The 22973-nt window shown below is 42.1% G+C and overlaps 1 protein-coding gene across 4 annotated transcripts in view; it reads left to right on the top strand.

The window, feature by feature from the left end:
* The first annotated feature begins 512 nt into the window (after positions 1–512).
* The window catches only part of taf12 (TAF12 RNA polymerase II, TATA box binding protein (TBP)-associated factor), a 50803-nt gene continuing 28342 nt past the window's right edge, over positions 513–22973 (top strand). For 2 of the 4 annotated variants that reach the window (XM_060847328.1, XM_060847330.1), the window contains exons 1-2: positions 513–612; positions 20569–20650. In XM_060847328.1, the coding sequence (XP_060703311.1) occupies positions 20582–20650 (69 nt within the window). In that variant the 5' untranslated portion in view covers positions 513–612; positions 20569–20581. The remainder of the gene's footprint in view (positions 613–20568; positions 20651–22973) is intronic. The other 2 variants (XM_060847329.1, XM_060847331.1) reach the window with 2 other exon arrangements.

The raw sequence follows: 22973 nt of genomic DNA on the forward strand, positions 1-22973 counted from the left end.
AACAACTGCTACCTAGCAACAGCCCCTAGTAACTGCTACCTAGCAACGGCCCCTAGTAACTGCTCCCTAACAACGGCCCCTAGTAACTATCTTTAACAACTGCTACCTAGCAACGGCCCCTAGTAACTGCTACCTAGCAACAACCCCTAGTAACTGTCTTTAACAACTGTCACCTAGCAACAGCCCCTAGTAACTGTCTTTAACAACTGCTACCTAGCAACGGCCCCTAGTAACTGCTACCTAGCAACAACCCCTAGTAACTGTCTTTAACAACTGTCACCTAGCAACGGCCCCTAGTAACTGCCGCCGAGCAGCCTGCACGCGAGTATTCCTGACGTCGTACGCATGCGCATTTCCTCATGAGCGCCAACAAAAAAAAACATCGGAACGTCGAAATCTCCCTGTGAATAATTCATCAATCTCTGCACGGGTTTTCTAAAAAATTAGTTGATGGTATTTTTGTGTTGTGTCTGTGCCAGGAGGTGAGGGGTCAGGGGTCAGGGGTGAGGGCTGACTGTTTCCGGGTTTACAATGAGCGGCCGCAGCCGAGTGTTCGTTATGGTGGGGGCGCGGCTCGGAGGGCGCCGGTGCTGAGGCGGCGCGGCTGCCTGGGTGAGTGAGACAGTGAGAGACAGACAGAGTGAGAGTGAGACACACACACAGGGGTGCAGTGACCGGCCCCTGGGTTCACCGAGTGGGGGACACTTACACCCGGCTTGTGTAGAGACTCCTACAGTGCGGCCTGAGCAGGCCCTGACACACACTCACTCACTCACACACACACTCACTCACACACACACACACACACACACAGACACACTCACTCACACACACACACACACACACACACACACACTCTCACTCACTCTCACACACACACACACACACTCTCACTCACTCTCACACACACACACACAGACTCACTGACAGGGAATGAGGGGCGCCGAGTTGTTAGGTCAGGAACAGAGACAGATACTCCCCGCCTCCCCTCCCCAGCTCCCCTCTCTCACTCACAGGCCCTGAGAGGGGGACATCAGAGTCTCTGCTCTCTCACTGAGGCTGAAAAGGGGACAGAAAGAAATGGGTCAGGACTGTCCCTGCTCTCTCAGGCAGACACACTGGCTCAGAGGAGGTGAAAGACACCAAGGAGTCCCTGATCTCTTTCATACAGGTCTTGAAGGGGACAGGTAGGGGCTGCAATGCTTCTGGTCTCTTGCAGACACACCAGCTCACTGGAGAAAGAGGAGACCCTCCATGGTCAAACTCACTGGCCCAGAGAGAGAAGTAGAGTTCACATAACCTCTGCACTTACTCTAATTCATGGACTATGTCTCTCATAGAGACACTTGCTGTCAGACATCCTGTTTCAGACAGGTACATATATAAAGGTTCAGAGGGAGAGAAGTGGGTCTGAATAGCCCTGGTCTCATCTACAGACTCTCTCAGGCCCCAAAAAAGAGAGGGATGCCCCTGGTATCTCTTTCAAGCACATACTAGCCCCAAGATAGGGAAGCAGGGTCCTGCATTGTCCCTGGTCTCTCTCTTTCAGAGTCTGTCATAGACTCATTCAGTGGCTTAGAGAGGGATGGAGAGAAAAGTAGGATCTACACTGCCTTTGCATACATTCTGATTATCTTAGACACTTCCTATGTCTCTATTGTGTACAGAGCCTGAAGTGGGTCTGTACTATCCCTATTTGCACACTCTAACAGACTCGTTGAGGCCCAGAGAGAGAGAAGAAACACACTAAAACAAATTACTGGAGAAACCCAGCAGGTGTAGCAGCATCTGTAGGGAGAAAGCAGTTAGTTTTGGTACATGGATGGGAAGGGTTTAGAGGGATATGGACCAAATATAGGCAATTGGAACTAGCTGAGTGGGCATCATGGTCACCATAGACTGGTTTGAGTCAAAGGGCCTGTTTTCATGATATATAACATTATGACTCTGAGTCCAGTGACCCTTCTTCAGAGAGAGAAGTGCAGTCTGAACCGCCCTGTTTACACTTGTTTAACTTACTCCATGTTCACACAATCTTTTAGTGACACACTCACTCAGACATGTACACACAGGCCCAGAGAGAGAGAATACCTGAGTTTGCATTGCTCTTGGTTATGCACTCTACTCTTACATAGGTGCATGATTTATAAAATCATGAAGGGTTTGGATAGGGTGAATAGTGAAGGTCCTTTTCTTAGGGTCAGGGCATCCAAATTAGATTGCATAGGTGAGAGGTGAGGGGGGAAAAGATGTAAAAGGGACCAAAGGGGCAATTTTTTTCACATAGAGCAGAGTGTGTGTCTGGAATGAGCTGCCAGAGGAAGTGGTGGAGGCTGGCATAATTACAACATTTAAAAGGCATCTGACTGGATATATGAATAGAAAGGGTTTAGAAGGATGTAGACTAAATGCTGGCAAGTGGGATGAGATTAATTTAGGCTATCTGGCTGGCATAGACAAGTTTGACCGAAGGGTGTCTTTCCGTGCATATAACTCAATGACTCTTAACCACTCTCTCAGGCCCAAAGGGAGAGCGAAGCAGAGTCTGCACCACCCCTTCACTGATGCGCACACATTCTGTGTGTGTGTCTCTCTCTCACACAGCCCCCACCACATTCACTCTTGCATAGACTCTCGCACTCACATTAATGTACACGCACAATTAAAATAAGCAAATGTTGAATACTCAAAAGATTATAAAATACCATCTTGAACTCCATGGTTAAGTGAGCAATTCAGCCTTTTCAGATTAAATCTTATGTGCCAATTACTGCCTCCTCCATAATGTGATTATTGAGTAAAGATATAAATAGCTTTGGTAATGTTCTGATTCCTTTATACCTTGGAGTATTTTTGTATAAAACAAAAAAGAAATTTTTGAATAGAAATTTTAAATGTGCTGTGCTGCCTGCTACCACTAGAACATGGGTGATAGTTTGTGAATCATTGCAGCCCATGGAGTTCTGGAGTTTATTCAAAGTAGAATGAGATTTTTATTTGAATCCACAGGAGATTAAGGGATGTGAGGCTTGTGTGGAATGGTGTCAAGGTCTAAATAATTGTGATGCCTGAAGAGTTGAATAGCCTGCTTCAATTTTATATCATTTTATGCCAAACATTATAGGTTGCAATATTTCTATTGCTGTCCATGTTGACCTTTCTCTCAATGCAGAGAAATGTTTACATACGTTGCTTATTAATTCTTCATTCTCTTCAGATTCCAGTATTTCAAATACCCCATTCTACAGCAAATATTTCACTTCAGCCTGAGTGTGCAGCGCATTAAAATTTTGGCTTGTCACTTTTTTTTTAAAACTTAGCTGAAGAATGTTCTTTCATTATTGGCAACAGATAGTCCTGCACATAATCTACTTCAACTCAACTTGTCCAGTTAATTTTAATCAACCTTTTTAGACATGTTGTGACACCTATGGGACAGGTGGGACTTGAGCCATACTTGGCTCATGTTAAGGACCCGTCCACTTTACTGAAGTTTTAATGCCACGTGGTCGTCCTCTTGCTCAACTTCATTTAACCCTGTCAATGTGTCTTTACATTCCTTTCTTGCTGCATGTACCCTTGAACTGCATCTCTGGTAATCACCTTAACCACTTCATACGGCATAACTTCCAGTTTCTAGTCAATGTCAGATTGAACAGATTTCTCCTGAATTCTTTTTCGGATTTATTCATAGCTATCTTGTGTTAATGGCCCCTTGTTCTAAACTGTTCACAAATGATAACACCGTCTCCGTGTATACTTCATCAAACCCTTCAAAGTTGTGACAGTCTTTATTAGGTCATCTTTCATCCTTCTCTTTTCTAAAATGTGCTGCAGCTGTTTCAGTCCTCCCTAACAGTTTCTCACTTGAATAGTGTAATTGCAAACCTTTTGTGTTTTCTACAACATGTCAATTTATTTTTGCAATTTGGAGATTAAAACTGCACACTTATTGTCTAGTCAAGTCTTCAGTATGGTTTTGTTAATGTTTCCTGCGAAAATCATGAAGATAAATTTATAATTATTAAAATTGTTACATGATCTCATAATCTGGACTTCAAATGGTGATGGATAATTATTAGTAGACCTCCCCACAGGAAAACACTTGATTCACCCTTAGGTTAAAGAAATTAATGACGAGATCTGCTTTGCTGAATTTTTGTAGTGGTCAGGAGTAGAGCACTAACATAAATTGTTTTATAACGTTTTATCTTTCTTACTTGTTCATGGGAAACGAATGTCATTGGCTAAGCCAGCATTTATTCCCCAATCTGAATTGCCATTGAAAAGGTGATATTGAACTGCCACGTTGAACCACTCCAGTCCTTTGGATATGGGGATGCTGATAGTACTCTTCAATAAGGGAGTTTCAGGATTTTGACTTAGCGACAGTGAATGACCAGCAATTTAGTTCCAAAGCAGGATGTGCATGGTTTGCAGTAATGGTGTTTCCATGTATCTGTTGTCCTTGTCATTCAAGGTGTTAGAGGGCATCTGTCTGGAAGGAACTGTCAGAGCAACCTCGCTTTGTTACGACAGTGCATCGTGTAGAAAGTGCACACTGCTGTTACTGTGCATAAGTGGTGAAAGGAGTGAATGTTGAAGATGGTGGATCAAAAGGCTGTTTTGTCCTAGATGGTTCCTTGAGCGTTGTTGGAGCTGCACTAATCCAGGCCAGTGTAGAGTATTCAATCATACTTATTACTTGTGCCTTTTGGATTGTGGACCACAGTGGGGAGGCAAGAGGTGAGTCAGTCACTATAGAATTCTTAGCTTCTGACTTGCACTTGTAGTCACAATATTTAAGTGGCTGTTTCAGGATGACGATGATGGAAGATTCTGCCGTGGTAATTACTATGACTGTCAAGGGGCAATATTGAGATTCTGTCTTTTTGGAGAAGGTCATTGTCTGGCACGAGTGTGGCACGAATTTTGTTTGCCACTTATCAGCCCAGGCCTGAATGTTGTTCATGTCTTGCTGCATGTGGACATGAGCTCTGAAGGATGTTGATAGTGTTGTCTGGAGCGTTGTCTATAAGGCTTGAATTAATTAGAGTCAGAGATGTACAGCATAGAAACAGACCCTTTGTTCCGACCTGTCCATGCCAACCAGATATCCCAACCCAATCTAGTCCCATTTGCCAGCACCTGGTCCATATCCTTCCAAACCCTTTCTATTCATATACCTATCCAAATGCCTCTTAAATGTTACAATTGTACCAGCTTCCACCACTTCCTCTGGCAGCTCATTCCATACACGTATCACCCTCTGTGTGAAAATGTTGCCCCTTAGGTCTCTTTTATATGTTTCCCCTCTCACCCTAAACCTATGCCCTCTAGTTCTGGACTCCCTGACCCCAGGGAAAATGCTTTGTCTATTTACCTTATCCATGCCCCTCATAATTTTGTAAACCTCTATAAGGTCACTCCTCAACCTCCGACGCTCCAAGGAAAACAGCCCCAGCCTGTTCAGCCTCTCCCTATAGCTCAAATCCTCCAACCCTGGCAACATCCTTGTAAATCTTTTCTGAACCCTTTCAAGTTTCACAACATCTTTCCGATAGGAAGGAGACCAGAATTGCACACAATATTCCAACAGTGGCCTAACCAATGTCCTGTACGGCCACAACATGATCTCCCAACTCCTGTACTCAGTACTCTGACCAATAAAAGAAAGTATACCAAACACCTTCTGCACTGTCCTATCTACCTGTGACTCCACTTTCAAGGAGCTATGAACCTGCACTCCAAGGTCTCTTTGTACAGCAACATTCCCCAGGACCTTACCATTAAGTGTATAAGTCCTGCTCTGATTTGCTTTCCCAAAATGCAGCACTTCGCATTTATCCAAATTAAACTCCATCTGCCACTTCTCAGCCCATTGGGCCATCTGGTCAAGATCCTGTTGTAACCTGAGGTAACCCTCTTCGCTTTCCACTGCATCTCCAATTTTGGTATCATCTGCAAACTTACTAACTGTACCTCTCATGCTCGCATTCAAATTATTTATGTAAATGACAAAACGTAGAGGACCCAGCACTGATCCGTGTGGCACTCCACTGGTCACAGGCCCGCAGTCTGAAAAACAACCCTCCACCACCACCCTCTGTCTTCTACCTTTGAGCCAAATGGCTAGTTTTTCTTGTATTCCGTGAGATCTAACCTTGCTAACCAATCTCCCAAGGGGAACCTTGTCAAATGCCTTACTGAAGTTCACATCTACTGCTCTGCCCTCATCAATCCTGTTACTTCTTCAAAAAACTGAAACAAGTTTGTGAGACATGATTTCCCACACACAAAGCCATGTTGACTATCCCTAATCAGTCCTTGCCTTTCGAAATACATGTACATTCCATCCCTCATGATTCCCTCCAACAACTTGCCCACCACCGAGGTCAGGCTCACCAGTCTCTAGTTCCCTGGCTTGTCTTTGCCGCCCTTCTTTAACAGTGGCACAGTGTTAGCCAACCTCCAGTCTTCCAGCACCTCACCTGTGACTACCGATGATACGAATATCTCAGCAAGGGGCCCAGCAGTCTTTTCCCTAGCTTCCCACAAAGTAGTAGGGTCCACCTGATCAGCTCCTGGGGATTTATCCACTTTTAGGCATTTTAAGACATCCAACACTTCCTCCTCTGCAATGTGGACATTTTTCAAGGTCTCATCATTTATTTCCCTATAGTCGATATTTTCCATATCCTTTCCACAGTAAATACTGATGCAAAACACTTGTTTAGTACCCCTTCCCATTTTCTGCGGCTCCACACAAAGGCCACCTTGCTGATCTTTGAGGGACCCTATTCTCTCTCTAGTTACCAAGAACAAAGAAAATCTACAGCCCAGGGACAAGCCCTTCGGTCCTCTAAGCCTGAGCCAATCCAAATGTACTGTCTAAACCTGTCGGTCAATTCCTAAGCATCTGTATCCCTCTACTCCCCACCTACTCATGCATTTATCTAGAGGCATCTTAAATGAATCTGCCGTACCTGCCTCTACCACCTCTGCTGGTAGCGCATTCCAGATGCCCACCATGCTCTGTATGAAGTACTTGCTGCATGTATCCCCCTTAAACTTTCCACCTCTCATCTTGAAAGTGTGACCACTCGTTATTGAATCCTTCACCCTGGGAAAAAGCTTGTCTCCATCCACCCTATCTATACCCTTCATGATTTTATAAACCTCAATCAGGTACCCCCTCAATCTCCTTTTTTCTAATGAAAATAAATCTAACCTACTCAACCTCTCTTCAAAGCTAGCACCTTTCTTACCCGACAACATCCTCGTAAACCTTCTCTGCACCCTCTCCAAAGCGTCCACGCCCTAATGGTAATGTGGCGACCAGAGCTGAAAAGAGTTTTCTGAATGCGGCCAAATCAATGTCATGTACAATTTTAACATGACTTGCCAGCTCTTATACTCACTACCCTGTCCAACGAAGGCAAGCATACTATATGCCGCCTTGTCCACTCTATCCACTTTTGCAGCAACCTTCAGGATACAGTGGACTTGCACTCCCAGATCTCTCTGCCCATCAACTTTTCCCAAGGCTCTTCTGTTCATTGTATGATTCACTCTAACATTAGATTTACCTAAATGCATCATCTCACATTTGTCTGGATTGAAATCCATCTGCTACTTTTCCGCCCAACTCTCCAGTCTATCTATATCCTCCTGTATTCTCTGACAGTCCCTTATGCTTTCTGCTACTCCACCAATCTTCTTGTCATCTACAAACTTGCTGAAAATACCAGCAGTGCCCTCTTCCAGATCATTTGTGTATATTACAAACAACAGTGACCCCAACACTGACCCCTGTGGAACACCACTGGTCACCTTTCTCCATTTTGAGAAACTCCCTTCAACTACTACTGTCTCCTGTTGCTCAACCAGTTCTTTATCCACCTAGCTAGAACACCCTGCACGTCATATGACTTCACTTTCTCCATTAGTCCACCATGGGGAACCTTATCAAACGCCTTACTAAAGTCCATGTATATGACATCAACAGCCCTTCCTTCATCCATCAACTTGGTCACTTCCTTGGAGAACTCTATTAAGTTGATAAGGTACGATCTTCCCCCGCACAAAACCATGTTACCTATCACTGATAAGCCCATTCTTTTCTAAATATAAACAGATCTTTATCCTTCAGTACCTTCTCTAGCAACTTTCCACCACCGACGTCAGGCTCACTGGTCAGTACTTATCCGGAATATCCCTACTACCCTTCTTATACAGGGGGACAGCATGAGCATGAGTAACCCTCCAGTCCTCCGGCACCTCACCTGTATTTAAGGATGCCACAAAGATATGTCAGGGCACCAGCTATTTTCTCTCTCACCTCCCTCAGCAACCATCCGGTCCTAGGGATTTGTCCACCTTAATAACCTCTAGCCTACCCAATACATCCTCCTACTTATGTCAACAAAGGGGCATACCCTTTGTCCTTAATGTATTTGTAAAAACCTTTTAGATTCTCCTTAATTCTATTTGCCAAAAATATGTCATGCCCTTTTGGCTTCCTGATTTCTGTCTGAAGTATACAGGTTACTGTCAGACTGTTATTGGCCTATTGTGTGACAGCTCTACTAACTTTAACACAAGCCCCCAAATGTTGGTACGGAGGACTTTGGCAAACAGCCCTGTTGACTTTTAAAATGTTGTTTCTGATGCTTAGATTAATGCCAGGTGGTCTGTCTATTTTCTTTTGAAGTCTGGAGTCACATGTGGGCCAGATCAGATGAGGTTAACTGATTTCCCTCCCTAAAAGGCATTAATAAACAAGGTGTGTTTTAATAGCAATCAATAACTAGCTTTTAATTGCAGATTTTAAAAAAATTAAACTCAAATTTAGCCATCTACCATGGTGATATTGGGCCCATGTTCCCAGACCAGTTCAGGGCTCGAGATGTCTCGGCCAGTGACATTAAAATACATGACTGCCTATTAGTATCTAATGTCCTGTGGGATGCAGATTTCATTTCTTCATTCTACTTTTCTAATGCATTATTATCCGTTTTACAACATAATCCATTATGGTAAATTGTTTAAATTTTTATGGGCAATTGCAACACAATTATATTTTAACTTATCACGTTTTCGACTCACTAATGACTCTTTTAACTCTTATTTACTTATATTCTCAAATATGTTTTGAAGAGATGCAAACAGTATGAAATTTGTATGCCCCATTGTTTAATAAGATTTAATTGGAAAAGGCTTGATAAGTTCCCACTGAGTAAACATTTAAGTGTACACGATTCACATAAAGCTGGTATTCTATAGTTTGAGTATCCTGTGTGTTTTTCCTTAACGTCTCCTTTTTCTTGGCTGGGTGTGTTGGGAGTTAAATAATTCCTATTTTTCAAAGAACAATGTTCACACCTGGAATGTGGATTTTGCAGGCTAGCTATAATTTATTGCCTGTTCCTAGAAAGTGATGGTGATCTGCCTTCTTGAACTGCTGCGCTGAATCTACTACAGGCAGACCTACAATACCATTAAGGAGGGAGTTCCAGAATTTGACGTAGCGATACCAAAGTTACAGTAATATATGTCCAAGTCCATTAAAGAAGAATGGATTTGATTGTTAGAAGAATTATTATTATATGAAATCTATAATTTGAGATTTCTATATGCAAAATTGAAATTTCTGTAAAAAACTTGTGATTTTTAGAAGTATTGTTAACAATGGAAGGGATTATTTTCTAATCTTTTTGTCCTCACCATCTACAACAGTGAAAAGCATTTTGAGATGTGCAGTAATCATGAAGGGCACTATGTAACTACAGGACTTTGTTTGTTTTTTCATTCTTTAGGATCCTGGTAAAAACTGGTAACTTATTTTGTTGGTTTTACAGCAAAAGCTAAGCAGGTATTTAAATAATGGTTTAAAACATGAGTTTGACCATCAAACTTGAGCATAAATACTGGAAGCTGCACGTTGTTAATATAATGGACTACAAGATAATGCATGGCTTAGAAAGGGTGGACACTGGGAAGTTGTTTCTATTAGGTCGGGAGACTAGGACCTATGGGCATAGCCTTAAAATTAGTGGGGGTCAATTTAGAACCGAAATGAGGAGACATTTCTTCAGCCAGAGAGTGATGGGCCTGTGGAATTTATTGCCAGGGAGTGCAAGGGAGTTCGGGACACTGGGTATCTTCAAGGCAGAGATTGATAAACTCTTGATCTCGCAAGTAGTCATGATTTGGAGATGCCTGTGTTGGACTGGGATGGACAAAGTTAAAAATCTCACAACACCAGGTTATAGTCCTGATGAAGGAGTGGCGCTCCAAAAGTTGGTGAGCTTCCAATTCAACCCTGTTGGACTATAACCTGGTGTGGTGTGATTTTTAACTTTGACCTCGCAAGGAATTAAGGGCTACAGGGAGAGTGTGGGTAAGTGGAATTGAAACACCCATCAGCCATGATTAACTGGCGGAGTGGACTTCATGGGCCGAATAGCCTTGCTTCCACTCCCATGTCTTATGGTCTATTTAAAATAATGTTAAAAATACAGTGAGCAAAAATACTTACAGTTTAAACCAAACTACTTAAATTTCTTTCTACTCCCATTTGATTTGCAAACTCAATAGTTCAGATCAGAGATACTTATTAGAAGTTGGAAGATCAGCCTCTTGTTCTGAGAAATGTTTCAAAGATTCTTACAAGAGCTGAGATTACTTAGGCCTCCCCTCTTATTTTTGCCAAGGTTGTCCCTTCAAGTCTGCTCCAACTGACCCACAGTTGTAAACTTTCAGTCCAAAGCATTCAAAATGACAGCAATGCTTTAGTCAGTCAGGTCATAAGACCATAAGACATAGGAGTGGAAGTAAGGCCATTTGGCCCATCGAGTCCACTCCGCCTTTCAATCGTGGCTGATGGGCATTTCAACTCCACTTACCAGCATTCTCCCCTTGGCCCTTAATTCCTTGTAACATCAAGAATTTATCAATTTCTGCCTTGAAGACATTTAGCGTCCCGGCCTCCACTGCACTCTGCGGCAATGAATTCCACAGGCCCACCACTCTCTGGCTGAAGAAATGTCTCTATTTCTGTTCTGAATTTACTCCCTCTAATTCTAAGGCTGTGTCCACGGGTCCTAGTCTCCTCGCCTAACGGAAACAATTTCCTGACGTCCACCCCTTTCCAAGCCATGTATTATCTTGTAAGTTTCTATTAGATCTCCCCTTAATCTTCTAAACTCCAATGAATACAATCCCAGGATCCTCAGCCGTTCCTCGTATGTTAGACCTACCATTCCAGGGATCATCCGTGTGAATCTCCGCTGGACATGCTGCAGTGCCAGTATTGTCCTTCCTGAGGTGTGGGGACCAAAACTGGACACAGTACTCCAAATGGGGCCTAACCAGAGCTTTATAAAGTCTCAGTGGCACAACGGTGCTTTTATATTCTAACCCTCTTGAGATAAATGACAACATTGCATTCGCTTTCTTAATCACGGACTCAACCTGCATGTTTACCTTCAGAGAATCCTCGACTAGTGCTCCCAGATCCCTTTGTACTTTGGCTTTATGAATTTTCTCTCCGTTTAGAAAGTAGTCCATGCTTGTATTCTTTTTTTCAAAGTGCAAGACCTCGCATTTGCTCACATTGAATTCCATCAGCCATTTCCTGGGCCACTCTCGAAAACTGTCTAGATCCTTCTGCAGCCTCCCCACATCCTCAGTACTATCTGCCTGTCCACCTAACTTTGTATCATCGGCAAACTTCGCTAGACTGCCCCCAGTCCCTTCATCCAGATCATTAATATATAACGTGTACAGCTGCGGCCCCAACGCAGCGATACCGCTTGTCACCGGCTGCCATTCCGAATAAGAACCTTTTATCCCAACTCTCTGCCTTCTGTCAGACAGCCAATCCTCAATCCATACCAGTAGCTCACCTCGAACACCATGGGCCCTCACCTTGCTCAGCAGCCTCCCGTGTGGCACCTGATCAAAGGCCTTTTGGAAGTCTAGATAGACCACATCCACTAAGTTTCCCTGGTCTCACCTACTTGTCACCTCTTCAAAGAATTCCAACAGGTTTGTCAGACACGACCTCTCCTGACTAAATCCATGTTGACTTGTTCTAATCCGACTCTGCTCTTCCAAGAATTTAGAAACCTCATCCTTAATGATGATTCTAGAATTTTATCAACAACCGAGGTTAGGCTAATTGGCCTATAATTTTCCATCTTTTGTCTTGATCCTTTCTTTAACAAGGGGGTTACAACAGCGATCTTCCAATCATCCGCGACTTTCCCTGACTCCAGTGACTTTTGAAAGATCTCAACCAACGCCTCCGCTATTTCCTCAGCCACCTCCCTCAGAACTCTAGGATGTAGTCCATCGGGGCCAGGAGATTTATCAATTTTAAGACCTTTTAGCTTTTCTAGCACTTTCTCTTTTGTAATAGGAACCATACTCAACTCAGCCCCCTGACTCCCTTTAATTGTTGGGATATTACTATGTCTTCCACTGTGAAGACTGACACTAAGTACTTGAGTTCTCCTGCTATTTCCTTATCTCCCATCACTAGGCTTCCAGCATCAGTTTGAAGTGGCCCAATGTCCACTTTTGCCTGTCGTTTGTTTCTTATGTATTGAAAGAAACTTTTACTATCATTTCTAATATTACTGGCTAGCCTACCTTCATATTTGATCCTCTCCTTCCTTATTTCTCTCTTTGTTATCCTCTGTTTGTTATTGTAGCCTTCCCAATCTTCTGATTTCCCACTGCTCTTGGCCACTTTATAGGATCTGTCTTTTTCTTTTACACATTTCCTGACTTCCTTTGTCAGCCATGGCTGTCTAATCCCTTCCCAGATAATCTTTCTTTTCTTGGGGATGAACCTCTATACAGTGTCCTCAATTATACCCACAAACTCCTGCCATTTTTGCTCTACTGTCTTCCCCGCTAGTCTCTGCTTCCAGTCTATTTTCGTCAGTTCCTCTCTCATGCCCTCATAATTACCTTTATTTAACTGTAACACCATTACATCCGATTTTGCCTTCTCTCTTTCAAACTGCAGACTGAACTCTACCATATTATGATCGCTGCTTCCTAAGGGTTCCCTTACTTTAAGATTTTTTATAAAGTCTGATTCATTACATAGCACTATGTCCAGAATAGCCTGCTACCTTGTTGGCTCCATGACAAGCTGTTCCAAAAAGCCATCCTGTAAGCATTCCATGAATTCCCTTTCTTTGGATCCACTGGCACCATTATTTACTCAGTCCACCTGCATATTGAAGTCTCCCATTGCCTTTCTGACAAGTCTTCTCTATTTCCCGGTACATGTTGCGCCCCTGGTCCTGACCACCGTTAGGAGATCTGTACATAACGCCCATTATAGTTTTTTTGCCTTTGTGTTTCCTCAATTCCACCCACACAGACTCCACATCATCCGACGCTATGTCATTCAGAACTCTCCTGGCTCTAGTATAAACTCTGGAATCTTGCATCTAGATGCATGGACTATCTGTCCATGAGAAATGAATCTTTTCAAACCCGTCCCTTGTGAGAGTTACCCTGGGGCTGTATTTCCCTGTATGTTTCTTCATGGTAATGTCGGTAAATCAAAATCCACATGCCAAGCAGGTTAGCAACTTTTCTGTTGAAATATAAATTGTTCTGATCATTTGACATTCAGCATTCTTGTGTTTCTTCAGCTGCATACTCTTCTCAAGAATATTCTAGTTCTGTTTTACCAAATGAAATGTTGACTTGTGTCCTCAATAAATTTCAAATATCTGAATAATTGAATCAGACTTTATATTTCCTTTATTAGACAATGGCCTGGTGGGAATGATGTAACTTGTGTGAAATCCCCTTTTGTAAAGACTTCAGTGGGTAAAACACTTCGATTCACAGAGTTGTGAGCTCACATCCCACTCCAGAATCTTGAGCAGAACTTAGATTGACATTATCAATGCTGCATTGTTGGAGGTGGAGGAGATTTGAACCAAGGTCTTGACTGCTTTCTCAGCTGAATGTTGAAGATCTATTGATATGCTTTCAAGGAAGAATGGGGGAATGTTCCCCAGTGTCTTCAACGGTATTTATCTCCTACCCAATATCTCAAAACCAAATTATCTGCTCTGTCTTAAATGTGTGGCTGAGGAGCTGGTGCAGAAGAGAAGGATTCACATGTTTGGATCATTGGAATCTCTTCTGGAGTTTCAGTGACCTTTATAAGAAAGACAGATTGCACCTGAATTGGAAGGATTGTAATATACTGCCGGGAGATTTGCTCGAGCTGCTTGGGAGCATTTCAACTAGTAAGAGTGGGGATGATAATGAAGAAAGAGATCAGTCTGAGACTGATACATTTGGGAAAATGAGCAAGTCAAACAGACATGGCAGGCAAGAGCAAAGCAGAGAACGAAGTAGGACTGATAAGTTAAACTGCATTCATTTTGATGCGGGTCTAACAGGGCAGATGAACTCAGGGCATCACTGGGAGCTGGGATAGCAATTACGGAGATGTGGCTCAGCGATGGACAGGACTGGCAGCTTAATGTTCCAGGGTATAGATGCTATAGGAAGGATTGAAAGATGGGCATGAGTGAATGGGGAGTGGCATTTTTGATCAAGGATTGCATTTACAGCTGTACTTTGGGAGGATATTCCTGGGAATATGTCCAGGGAAGATATTTGGATGGAACTAAGAAATAAGAAATCCTTTACTGGGATTGTACGATAGACCCCCAAATTGTTGAGAAACTAATTTGTAAAGAGATCTCAGTTATCTGTAAGAATAACAGGGTAATAATGGTGGGGAATTTTAACTTTCCAAACATAAACTAAGACTGCCATAGTATTAGGGCTTGGATGGAGAGGAATTTGTCCTGAAGAAGGGCTTATGCCCGAAACGTCAATTCTCCTGTTCCTTTGATGCTGCCTGACCAGTTGCACTTTTCCAGCAACACATTTTTAAACTCTGATCTTCAGCATCTGCAGTCCTCACTTTCTCCATGGAGAGGAATTTGTGTATACAAGAAAATTTTCTGATTGATGAACCTCCTAGAGAAGGTGCAAAACTTGACCTACTCTTGGGAAATAAGGTAGGGCAGGTGACTGAGATGTCAGTAGGGGAGAACTTTGGGGCCAGCAATCATTATTCTATTAGTCTTAAAATAGTGATAGAAAAGGATAGACCGGATCTAAAAGTTGAGGTTCAAAGTTGAAGGAAGACTAATTTTGATGTCTGGCAACAACTTTCAAAAGTTGATTGGGGATGTGTGTTTGCAGGTAAAGGGATGGCTGGAAATTAGGAAGCCTTCAAAAATGACGTAATGAATCCACAGACGGTATATTCCTCATAGGATGAAGAGCATGGCTGGTATATGTAGGGAATGCTGGATGACTAGAGAAATTGAGGTTTTGGTCAAGACTAAGAGGAAAGCATATGTCGGTATAGACAGCAGAAATCAAGTGATTCCCTAGAATAGTATAGAGGCAGTAGGAGTATACTTAAGAGGGAAATTAGGCGGGCAAGAAGGGAGCATAGGTCATAGAATCCCTACAATGTAGAAATAGGCATTTGGCTCATAGAGTACATACCAACTCTCCAAAGAGTGACCCACCCAAACTCACTACCGTATCCTACCCCTGTCACCCTGTATTTCCCAGGGCTAACCCATCTCTAGATACTATGGACAATTTACTGTGGTCAATCCATCTACACTGAGATAGCTTTGGCAAATAGGGTTAAGGAGAATCCGTAGGGATTCTACATTTAATTAAAGACAAAAGGGTAACTAGCAAGAAAATAGGGCCCCTTAAAGATCAGCAAGAATGGCTATGTTAGAACAGCAAGAGATAGGGGTGTTTTGCATCAATGTTTACTGTGCAGAAGGATATGGACGATAGAGAATGTAAGGAAATAAATAGCAACATGTTGAAAAATGTCCATATTGCAGAGGAGGTGGTACTGCATGTTGTAAAACTCATAAAGGTGGATAAATTCCTAGGACCTGATCAGGTGTACCTGAGAATTTTGTGGGAAGCGAGGGAAGTGATTGCTTGGACCCCTTGCTGAGACTTTTGGATCATCGATAGCCACAGGGGATGTGTTGGAAGACTGGACGTTGGCTAATGTGGTGGTGAGGAAATGCTGGGGAACAATAGACTGGTGAGCCTGACATCTATGGTGGGCAATTTGTTGGAGAGAATCCTGAGGGACAGGATTTACATGTATTTAGAATGGCATGGACTGATTCGGGATAGTCACCACAGCTTTGTGCATGGGAAATCGTGTCTCACGAACTTGATTGAGTAAGTGACAATCAAGTCGTACTTGATGGATGAAGTAATGAAGACATTGATGAGGGCAAAGGGGTGGATGTGATCGATATGGACTTCAGTAAGGAGTTCGACAAGGTTCTGTATGGTAGACTGGCTAGCAAGGTTAGATCATACAAAATAGTAGGAGCACTAGCTCTAGCTTTGGGGCAGCACGGTGGCTCAATGGTTAGCACTGCTGCCTCACAGCGCTGGGGTCCCAGGTTCAATTCCAGCCTTGGGCAACTGTCTGTGTGGAGTTTGCACATTCTCCCCATGTCTGCGTGGGTTTCCTCTGGGTGCTCCGGTTTCCTCCCACAGTCCAAAGATGTGCAGGTCAGGTGAATTGGCCACGCTAAATTGCCCATAATGTTCGGTGCATTAGTTAGAGAGAAGTGGGACGGGGTGAATTACTCTTCGGAGGGTCGGTGTGGACTTGTTGGGCCGAAGGGCCTGTTTCCACACTGTAGGAAATCTAAAAAAAGTCTAGCTATTTTGATACAGAACTACTTGAAATTAAAAGACAGTGGTGGTAGAGGGCTGCTTTTCAGATTGGAGGCCTGTGACCAGTGGTATGCTACAAGGATCTATGTTGGGCCCACTGTTTTTGGCCAGTTGTATAAATGATTTGGATGCGATCATAGGTAAGTTTGAAGATGACACCAAACTTGGAGGTGCAGTGGACAGCAAAGAAAGTTACCTCAGTGTACAACGTGATCTTGCTCAGATGGGCCAAAAGGCTGAGGATTAGTAGGTGGAGAATAATTTAGATAAATGTGAGGTGCTGCATTTTGTGGAAGCAAATCAGAACAGGACTTATACACTTAATGGTAAGGTCCTAGGGAGTGTTGCTGAACGAAGAGACCTTGGAGTGCAAGTTCATAACTCCTTGAAAGTGGAATCACAGGTAGCTAGGATAGTGAAGATGGTGTTTAGTATGCTTTTCCTTATTGATCAGAATATTGAGTAGAGGAGTTGGGAGATCATGTTGTGGCTGTACAGGACATTGGTTAGGCCACTGTTGGAATATTGCGTGCAATTCTTGTCATCATCCTATCAGAAAGATGTTGTGAAACATTAAAGGGTTCAAAAAAGATTTACAAGGATGTTGCCATGGTTGGAGGATTTGAGCTAGGACTGTTTTCCCTGGAACGTCAGAAGCTGAGGGGTGACTTTATAGAGGTTTACAAAATCATGAGGTGCTTTTCCCTGGGGTGGGGGAGTCCAGAACTGGAGGGCATAGGTTTAGGATGAGAGGGAAAAGATATAAAAGAGACCAATGGGGCAACTTTTTCACACAGAGGGTGGTATGTGTATGGAATGAGCTGCCAGAGGAAGTGGTGGAGGCTAGTACAATTGCAACATTTAAGAGGCATTTGGATGGGTATATGAATAGGAAGGGTTTGGAGGGATATGGGCCATGTGCTGGCAGGTGGGACTAGATTGGGTTTGGGATACCTGGTCTGCGTGGACAGGTTCGACCGAAGGGTCTGTTTCCATGCTGTACATCCCTGTGACTCTGTGAGGAGCTGCATTTTGGAAAGGTAAATCAGGGCAGGACCTATACATTCCTGATTACGGGCTCTTGCCCGAATGTTGATTCTACTGCTGCTCGGATGCTGTCTGACCTGCTGTGCTTTTCCAGCACCATACTCTCGACTCTAATCTCCAGCATCTGCAGTCCTCACTTTCTTCCAGGGTCTATACACTCAATGATTAGATTACTTAGTGTGGAAACAGGCCCTTCAGCCCAACAAGTCCACACTGTCCCACTGAAGCGCAACCCACCCAGACCCGTTCCCCTACATTTACCCCTTCACCTAACACTACGGGCAATTTATCATGGCCAATTCACCTAACCTGCACACTTTTGGACTGTGGAAGGAAACCGGAGCAGCTGGAGAAAACCCATGCAGACACAGGGAGAATGTGCAAACTACACACAGTCAGTCGCCTGAGGTGGGAATTGAACCTGGGTCTCTGGTGCTGTGAGGCAGCACTGTGCCACCATGCCACCCAGTAATGGTAAGGTCTTGGGGAGTGTTGCTGAACAAAGAGATATTGGAGTGCAGGTTCATAGTTTCTTGAAAGTAAAGTCAAGTGGATAGATTAGGTGAAAAAGGCGTTTGATTTGCTTGCCTTGAAAGGTCAAAGCATTGCCTGTAGGAATTGGGAGGTTGTGTTGCGATTGTACAGGACATTGTTTAGGCAAGTTTTGGAATACTGCATTCAATTCTGGTCTCCCTGCTATAGGAAGGATGTTGTGAAACTTGAAAGGGTTCAGAAAAGATTTACAAGGATGTTCAAAGGTAAAAATCACACAACACCACCAGGTTATTGTCCCACAGGTTTATTTGGATGCCAGGTGGTTGATGAAGGAGCAACATTCTGAAATCTAGTGCTTCCAAATAAACCTGTGGGCCTATAAACTGGTGTTGTGATTTTTATTTTTAACTTTGTACACCCCAGAACCAGCGCCTCCAAATCATGACTACAAGGATGTTGGCAGTGTTGGAGGGTTTTTTACCACAGGGAGAGGCTGAATAGGTTGGGGCTGTTTTCCCTGGAGCATCGGAGGCTGAAGGGTGACCTAATACAGACTTATAAAATCATGAGGGGCATAGATAGGGTAAATAGACAAGCTATTTTCCCTGAGGTGGAGGAATCCAAAAATAGACAGCTTAGGTTTAAAGTGAGAAGGAAAGATTTAAAAAGGGACCTAAGGGGTAACTTTTTCACGCAGAGGATGGTGCATGTATGGAATGAGCTGCCAGCGAGAGTGGTGGAGGCTGGTACAATTACAACATTTAAAGGACACCTGGATGGGTATATGAATAGGAAGGGTTTAAAGGAATATGAGACAAATGCTGGCAAATGGGACTAGATTAATTTGGGATATCCGGTCAGTGTGGATGAGTTAGACCGAAGAGCCTGTTACCATGCTGTATACCTCTATAACTCTGTCAAGTTGTTATTTGCAGGATCTTGCTGGAATTTGGATGCTGTTCCTTGCATTACTGCAGTTTCTGTACTTCACAAGTGTTTTAGAATGTTCTGTAGCTTTGAAAGGCACTGTATAAATAAAGTCTTTTTCATGGTTGTTTTTGCTTTTCAGAACTGACAGGCACTTAGCTCAAGTTTAAATGAGCATATATTTCAAAAGTAACAGGTGGTAGTTGTGTTAGATCATGGGGAGTGTTACAACTAATGGGGGAAAGTTCTGGAAATCAAGCTTGGCTTTCCCCAGAGAGGACGCAAGTTTAAAAATTGTATCAAACTACGCAAAGTCACTAATTTACCAATCTGATAAACTCAGGATAACACAAGACACAATGTTTTTGCACTTAACAAGAATTACTGTTTATTACCAGTAAACAGACTCCAACAGCTCTGAACTATTGACATATATCTCTAATAGTTAAACCTCTAATCTATGTCTAAAATCTCCTCTAACATCATACAGATAGGTACAGATGAAGAAGCATTGCTGTTATTAATGAAGAAAAGAAAAAATACTGAGAAAATGATTCAATGACACCAACCCTCGAGATTCAATGAGTGGTTCCATTTGTTTCCAAAGTCCTTTAGTTCTGTGATATTTTCCTTTTTGGTTCTTTCACATCAAAGGAGGCAGAGTTCACAAAGTATAAAATCTCACTTATGTTTAAAAGCAGCACTTTGCAGCAACTGTTGGAAAGTGTGGTGCTGGATAGGCACAGCAGGTCAGGCAGCATTACATCCCTGATGAAGGGCTTACGCCTGAAACGTCCACTCTTCTGTAAGTATCAGTAAGCGATTTGATTATGAGGGTTTCCTGACCCTATCTTCAATCACGCCTCTCCAGTCATTAGCTAGTGGTCTACTGGAAAGGGAAACCCAAATTAAGTTGTAAACAATTAGTTAATTTGGTTTGGTTTCTAATGCGCTAAACATTTTATTGCAGCCAGACATTTTTATTTACTCTTCCTTGAGCTTTGAGAGAAATAGGAAATCTGGTAGCAGGATTTAGGATTGGAAAGCCACATCTCTCCAAGGAGATTTTACTTGCTTCAAATAAAAGATTCATCCCATCTGCATTATAGAATCACTGTAAATTAATGATACATATTCTAGAAGTTATCAAACTTAGTATTTGAATTAATCCTGTATTTATATTACTTGGTAGTGGTAATTTTTAGGATATTAATTTTTTATGTTAAGACACTTCTGAAAAGCATTTGCAGTCCTAGATTCAGTTAATCTAAATGTGGCTTAATCCTTGCTGTTTGTTTTTAGGCAGTATGTCACAATGAACTCTTCATTATCTGGGCCTACAGCAGTAGCTGATGTGATTAAAGATCTAGACTCTCAGATAGCAGTAAGTAGCGCCTGAGTGGCCTTAACTGGTGTGAGAGAATGCAGTAGCAAAACACTGACAGGGGTTTTGCATTAAATTTTGCTTTGTTGCTTCCGCATTGGTGATTTGAATAACCTAATTGCAGATATCTGATGTGAATCCAGTAGAAAGTCACCATTTTGCCATGGTCACTAAGTTAGCTGTAACATAACCTTCTTTTAAAAATATCATGGTTTTTTCCTTCTCTTCTGAAGTTACTTTGTCACAATGGCAGTGACATTGTCTAGCTTCAGATACAATGAGTGGCAGCAGACTGTTTGACTCCAGTTCTGTACTCCTTAGTATCCATACATATAATTCCAATGCAGATTGATACTTAGTGATTAAAATCTGACTTAAGTTCTCTCTCTCCCCCCCCCCCCCCCTTTGCGCATCCAAATTGCACTATCCAAACTCAGCCATGTGTACTGGTCTGTAGTACTCATGTCTAAAACTAACTGATCCCCTTCAACCTCCAGCAATAAAAAAGAGACAAATTGAAAAATAATCATTTAAAATACACGGCTTTATAAATGTATAGATCAGGGTTTTCCAAAGTGGAGGTTGTGAATAGAAAATTTGAAGTTGCTCTGAAAATTTTTCAGTGTTTATAACAATAGTACCTCTTCCCCAATAGGTTCTTACTCCCAGTTTTCACTGAGGGAGTTGCAACAATTTTCAAGCCTTAAAATGGGGTCACAGTGCAAAAAGGTTTGGCAAGCACTGTTGCAGGTGGTGTAAGATCTCTTAGGAGACCAGAATTATTTTTCCTCAGCATCAATTATATTTTTGTGCCCCAATGGTGTGAATGAAGTATTTCCTAAATTCCTAAATTTAGAAATGTATTCTTAAACTTAGTAGCAAAACTGCATTTACCTTAGAGCATACTGCTGCTAACTACAGCTTAACTTTGCCAGTCATGTGTAAGTTTTTACTGCTGAATCTCATAATCCAGGCCCTACTGGAGAAGATTTTTGTCTTTTTTTGACAAAGCAGAGATGCTTCTCAAAATTAATGTTTGAAACCTACACCAGCTCATTTTTTGCTGCTGAGTATATACAAAGCTAGTTAATCAAAAAGCATGCTGCTTGCAAATCACTCCTTTAAAGATAACCACGCGTTCTGCTTTTCAAAATGCAAGTCAGTATTGCACAACTGCTGCTTGAATTGTTTCTGTAATATGCAGTATATTGTTAGTCTTTGTTTTGTTCACTTTGGATTCTAACACACATTGTATGCTTATCTTTCTCAAATTTTACTCTGATCAATTCTTCATAAAGTAATTGTTATAATACTAATGTAATTTTATTTTAAAAGTTGTTGCGTTTCCATTTTTAAAATCAATGTGATACTTCGAGGACCCTCTGAGGCCTTGGCTTTCTAATGGTTGTGTCAGTTGAGTGAGTGATGAAAAGCTAGCAGGTAGAATATTATGTGGGAAAATGTGACGTCGTTCACTTTGACAGGAAAAAAGAAATAGCAGAGCATCAATAAGATGGAGAATGACTGCAGAATTCAGAGATACAGAAGCATTAGGTGTTTAGGCATGAATCACAAAGTTAGTATACAAGTACAGCACTTAATCATGAAGGCTAATATGCTGTTCTTCATTACATATTATTCAGCAAAAAGAGCATTGGTGAGATCACGTCTTGAGTACTATGTGCAGTTTTGGTCTCCTTACTTAAGGAAAAGATGTAAATGTATTGGAGCTAATTCAAAGGAGCTTTACGAAATTGATACAGTTTAAGACGCGCCCTTTCAGAAAGGTGAGAATTTTTTTAATCCAAGTATGGCTTTGGAACGACTGCCTCAGCAAGCAGTGGACATGGGGTCATTTTACATTTTTAAGATAGAAATGGATAGATTCCCAGCCTAAAAAGGCTGGGATTCGAAGGTTGTGAGTATGGGATGTGGAATAGGAATGTGGAAACAGGTCAGCTGTGATCTTAGTGAATTTATAGAACTTGAAGAGCCACATGTTTTACTTCTCCTATTTTATATGTTTGATTCTCTGACTTTAAGTCATCAAATCAGCAAAACAGTCCATTGAAATAACATTCCTATTCAAAATATTAATGGGATTTTAATTTGACCTGCTTTAAAATACTGATGCAGATATAAAGGTTCAAGTACGTTGCTGTAAACTAACATAATATCGCATGTTAAAGCTACTTGGTTTTAATTCTGGCTTGAGTTGTCTGTAATTTATAACTTGACATATGATTGACAAGGTAAAGATTTCATATTTGCTAAATATGAAGAGTATTGCACCAGTATCTGGTTTCATTAAAGCCATTAATTA

The sequence above is a fragment of the Hemiscyllium ocellatum genome, chromosome 30 (genome assembly GCF_020745735.1).
Source record: "Hemiscyllium ocellatum isolate sHemOce1 chromosome 30, sHemOce1.pat.X.cur, whole genome shotgun sequence".
NCBI lineage: Eukaryota > Metazoa > Chordata > Chondrichthyes > Orectolobiformes > Hemiscylliidae > Hemiscyllium > Hemiscyllium ocellatum.